Source organism: Cystoisospora suis (assembly GCF_002600585.1).
Source record: "Cystoisospora suis strain Wien I chromosome Unknown contig_4643, whole genome shotgun sequence".
Taxonomy (NCBI): domain Eukaryota; phylum Apicomplexa; class Conoidasida; order Eucoccidiorida; family Sarcocystidae; genus Cystoisospora; species Cystoisospora suis.
In genome coordinates this window covers 3,322-7,450 of record NW_027157435.1, presented here as the reverse complement: position 1 = coordinate 7,450, position 4,129 = coordinate 3,322, and the positions used below count along the sequence as shown (strand labels likewise).

Sequence of the window (4,129 nt, the reverse complement as noted above, 5' to 3'; positions counted from 1 at the left end):
TCGAGAAAGAAGAGGAAAAGGAGAGAGGGGTGGGCTCGAAGGAAAGATAGGAGAAGAAGAGTTTGAACCGTGTGACTGTGCAACATGAGATATCGAAGGAGAGAGAGGGGAGGGAGAGGGGGGAGAACAAGAAAGAGAAGAAGTGAGAGATGAAGATAGATCCACTTTGGATGAAATCCAGTCCTGAGAAGATCTCAACGGCTGTCGTGGGTGGAGAGAAGAAGAAGAGGAAGAGGCTGGAGGAGGAGAAGAGAGACGACGACGAGAAGAAGAAGAGGAAGGAAGATGAGGAGGAGGAGGATGGGGAGAAGTAAGAGAAGGTACGAAAAGGTGGTTGCTGTCGTTTGCCTTCTCCTTTCGAAGAGAATGAAGAGAAGATGAAGAGATAAGAGGGGAGCTCTTGACGGAAGAAGAAGAAGAATAAGCAGAAGACATCACCTCTGGAATACATGCGAAAGACGATGGTGAAGCATGCGGCAAGGATCTGGGAGACTCGACAGACATGGAGGGCTCTTGAAGTGGAAAGGACAGAGAAGAAGCCTGCGGGGCTTTAGATGAAGAAGAAAGAGAAGATTGGAGAAAAACCTCCCCTCGGGACGAAGAAGGGAAATCTGATGAGAATTGGGTATGACTTCCACTTGGTGCTGATGTTCTCTCTATCTCTTCTTCTTTTCTTCTTCTCCTTCCTTCTTTCTCCTCCTCTCTACAAGAGTTAGAAGTCGACTCGTGACTGGCACCTCCACTAGTCCATCGACTCTGACAAGACTGTTCTTCTTCATTCACTTTTCTCAACTTCTTTTGCTTATCTTCCTCTTCCTTCCCCTCTCCTTCCCCCAGCTGTCTTTCTTCTTCTTCTATCGATCTTCTTCTCCTCCTCCTCTCTTCTTCTTCTCTTTGTTTCTGCTGAGATCGTCTTACTCTTTCAACCACTTCCATACACAGCGCATGATTAACAAAGACATTCCTCAGGCCTTCACCATCGTCTTCAGCTTCAAATCCTTCCTTTCTTTCTTCTCTTTCGTCCTCTTCTTCTTCCCCTTCTCTTCTTTCTCTTGTTCTCCCCCCTATAATATGGTGCGAAGAGTGACTACGAGGATGAGGATTGTCCCGCTGGACCTGTCGAGCAAACCTCTCTTCATCTAGCCACGAAACCACCCGCCGAGGTGGTCGAAGATATCCCCCACAGAAAGAAGATGAAGAAGATGGAGAAGAAGAAGAAGACCAACTCTCTTCTTCTTCTTCTTCTTCTTCTCTTGGGTTTCCTCTACGATCATCGTGGGTCTCCTTGTGAACGTCGTCCATCTCTTCTCCTTCTTCCTCTTCTTTTCTGTTCTTTTGACAAGAGTTGAAAGAAAGACGTGTATGGAGAGGAGAAGACCAAGGAGGAGATTGCCTAGAGAAGTGAAGAGTAGAAGTAGCCTCCCCAAGAGAAGAGAAAAGAGAAGAAGAAGGATAGACAGGTTGACGTGGAGACGAAGAGGAGAAACAGAAAGAAGGCAGGCTTTCTTCTAAATGTGAAGGAGGTGGAGGGCAACTTTGAGAAGTCCGGTGACGGGTAGAAGAACAAGAGCGACTATGATGAGTTGAAGAAGGAGATAAAGAAGAGTGATAAAGAGAAAGATCTTCTTCTCTTTGTAGTGATGCTCTCCCATCATCTTCTCTATCTCCCTCATTTCGACTTCGCTCACTCCCTCTTCTTCTACTCTCCATGGATAGAAAGCTCTCATCCATCTTCTTCTTCTCCTCCTCACGCGACCTTTCATTAGAAGAAGGAAGATCATCTCCCTCTGAACCACTCCTGACTGTGTTACTCTCTTCTTCTCTTCTTCCTCTTCTTCTCCTCCCTGTCACACCCTGTCTACCTGTTTCTTCTCCTTTCTCTTCATCATCTTCTTCTTCTTCGACGTTCACGTGGCCGCTCTGCTCTTGCCTTAATGCAGAGAAAGAGAAGTTTCCTCTCATCTGACAATGTAGAGAACGTGTGGAAGGCTCTTCCTTCCGATCTGTACATAGATGTCTTCTCTCCTTATTCTTGTTCTCCTCTTCTTTTCTTTCTTCTTTCTCTTCTGGATCGCTTTCATCTTCACCCTGAGAAGCTAAAGGTCGTGAAGAAGATCTCGATGAGGGAGAAATACATGGAAAATGCAGATAAGAAGAAGGAGAAGAAGGGTCAGTCTTTAAGAGATTTTCTTCTTTTCTTTTCTCTGAAGGAGAAGTCTTTCTCGAGTTGGGCGTCGATAAGGCGAGAGATTTGATCGCGTGAAGAAGAGAAGAACGACTCTCCGGATGGATGAAACGGGGAGAAGAAGAAGAGCGAGGAGAGAGAGGAGAAGAAGCAGAAGAAGACGAGGGAGAAGAAGAAGAAGAATTTCTTGAAGTAGTTGTTGCTCTTCTTCTTCCTTTTCCTCCTCCTCCTCCTGGATCACTTGATCTTTGATGGAGAGAAGAAGACAATGAACAAGGGGGAGAAGAAGATCGAAAAGAAGGATGAGAGGAAGGAGAAAAAATATGATGTGAAGATGTCTTTAGAGTTGAAGAGTAACGGGTAGAAGAAAGAGACGAAGGATATGAACAAGAAGAAGAAGGGAAGTTCTTTCCCTCATCTACTGATCTACACTTGGAAAGCTCAATGAGAGCTGATGCGTCATCAGAGGTGGGGGGAGAAGAAGAAGAAAGAGAAGAAGAAAGAGAAGAAGAAGGAAAAGATGTTGGCTGGGGTTGTCTTGTATAGTCGCCGTTATCACCTTCGTCTTCTTCTTTTCTCTTTTCTTTCTTTCTCCCACTTTCACCGGAGCAGGGGAAATACGAAGACATCTTTAGGAAGGAAGATGTATCCCAGAAAGAGAAGAAGAAAGCTCTTCATGAGAGAACGGAGAGAGGAGAAAATCTCCGTGGAATCTTCTTCATCTTCTCTAAAAAGAGCTCGGAGTTGCGTGAAAGAGAAGAAAGGAGAGAGAAAGAGAAGAGCTGAACGGGAAGAAGACCTGAATAGAAAGGAGAAGTCACATGCTATGTGAGAAAAGAGAAAGAAGAAGAGAAAGAAGACGTGTCCCACAAGAGAAAGCGAGATAGTAAAGTACAACAGAAAGAAAGGGAGAAGGAGAACACTACAGGTTACGATACAATAGGCACAGATTGACAGATAGAGAAATAGGTAGATAAATAGATAGATATAGAGATGGAGAAGAAAGACCATAAGAAGTGTATTTAGGACTTATGATGACAAAGGAGAACAAGAGCCAGTCCGTAAGAAAGGAACGACGAGAATTCTCTCTATAAGAACGATGAAGAGAAAGAAAGGGTTCTTTATTTTAACGAAGAGAGATAGGAACCCCCTTCCTTCCCTCTATCTTTTTGCGTTCCTTGCCGAATTCTCCTCCCACTTCTCTCGCCGTTTTTCTTCTCTAGAAGGACCTTTTCACCAGGAGAAAAGAAGTGAGCGGAACTACGCGACTGGCCAAGTCCGCCGAGTAAAAGAGAAAAGAAGGAAAGAAAAGAAGCAAAAGAGAGAGAGCTAAAAGTCCAACCTGCTTAGCGATGACAAGAGAGAGAAACAAGGGACAGAAACCCCCCAAGAGAAGGAAACGACAGAAGGAATTGGAGAATAAAAGAAAGGAAGATGAAGAAGAACCTCGTAAGGACCTTAGTATGGGAACTAGAAAGAGAGGGAGGGGGAGAGAGATCTCCAAGATCTTCTGAAGAAGCAGAAGGACACTCGACGGGAAAAAGAAAGAAGGAAAGAAAGGCGGAAGAGAGAGAAGAAATAGTCAGTTTGACTCATCAAGTCGAGAGGACAAAAAGATGAGAAGTCGATAAATGCTTTTCTTCTCTATCTTTTCTTTTCTTTACATCTGTTTGTCTCTCTTTCTTTCTTCATTCCTTCTTCCTCCCTATCGCACTTTATTCGGGAAGAGCCCCAACGGAAGTGATCTTTTCTTCCCCGTACTGGGGAGAGAAAGAAGAAAAGATAGATTAGCTCGTTACGAAGAGTAGCTCTTCTTCTTGTCGGACAGTCGATTCTTCTCTTTCTCTCTCTCTCTCTCCCGCCGTTACTTGTCTCTCTTTCCTTGTTTCTCTGTAGTCAACAGCTTTCTAAGCGCTTCATCCCAGAAAAAAGAAAAATTGTTTC

At 44.4% G+C, this 4,129-nt stretch overlaps 1 protein-coding gene across 1 annotated transcript; it reads right to left on the bottom strand.

The window, feature by feature from the left end:
- Window positions 1-3,877, bottom strand: CSUI_008335 (uncharacterized protein; the record flags this gene model as incomplete). Its single annotated transcript, XM_068068469.1, has 1 exon — window positions 1-3,877. A coding segment is annotated over exon 1 (2,814 nt), but the record flags the coding sequence as incomplete, so codon positions are not given.
- Between the last annotated feature and the right edge of the window lie 252 nt (window positions 3,878-4,129).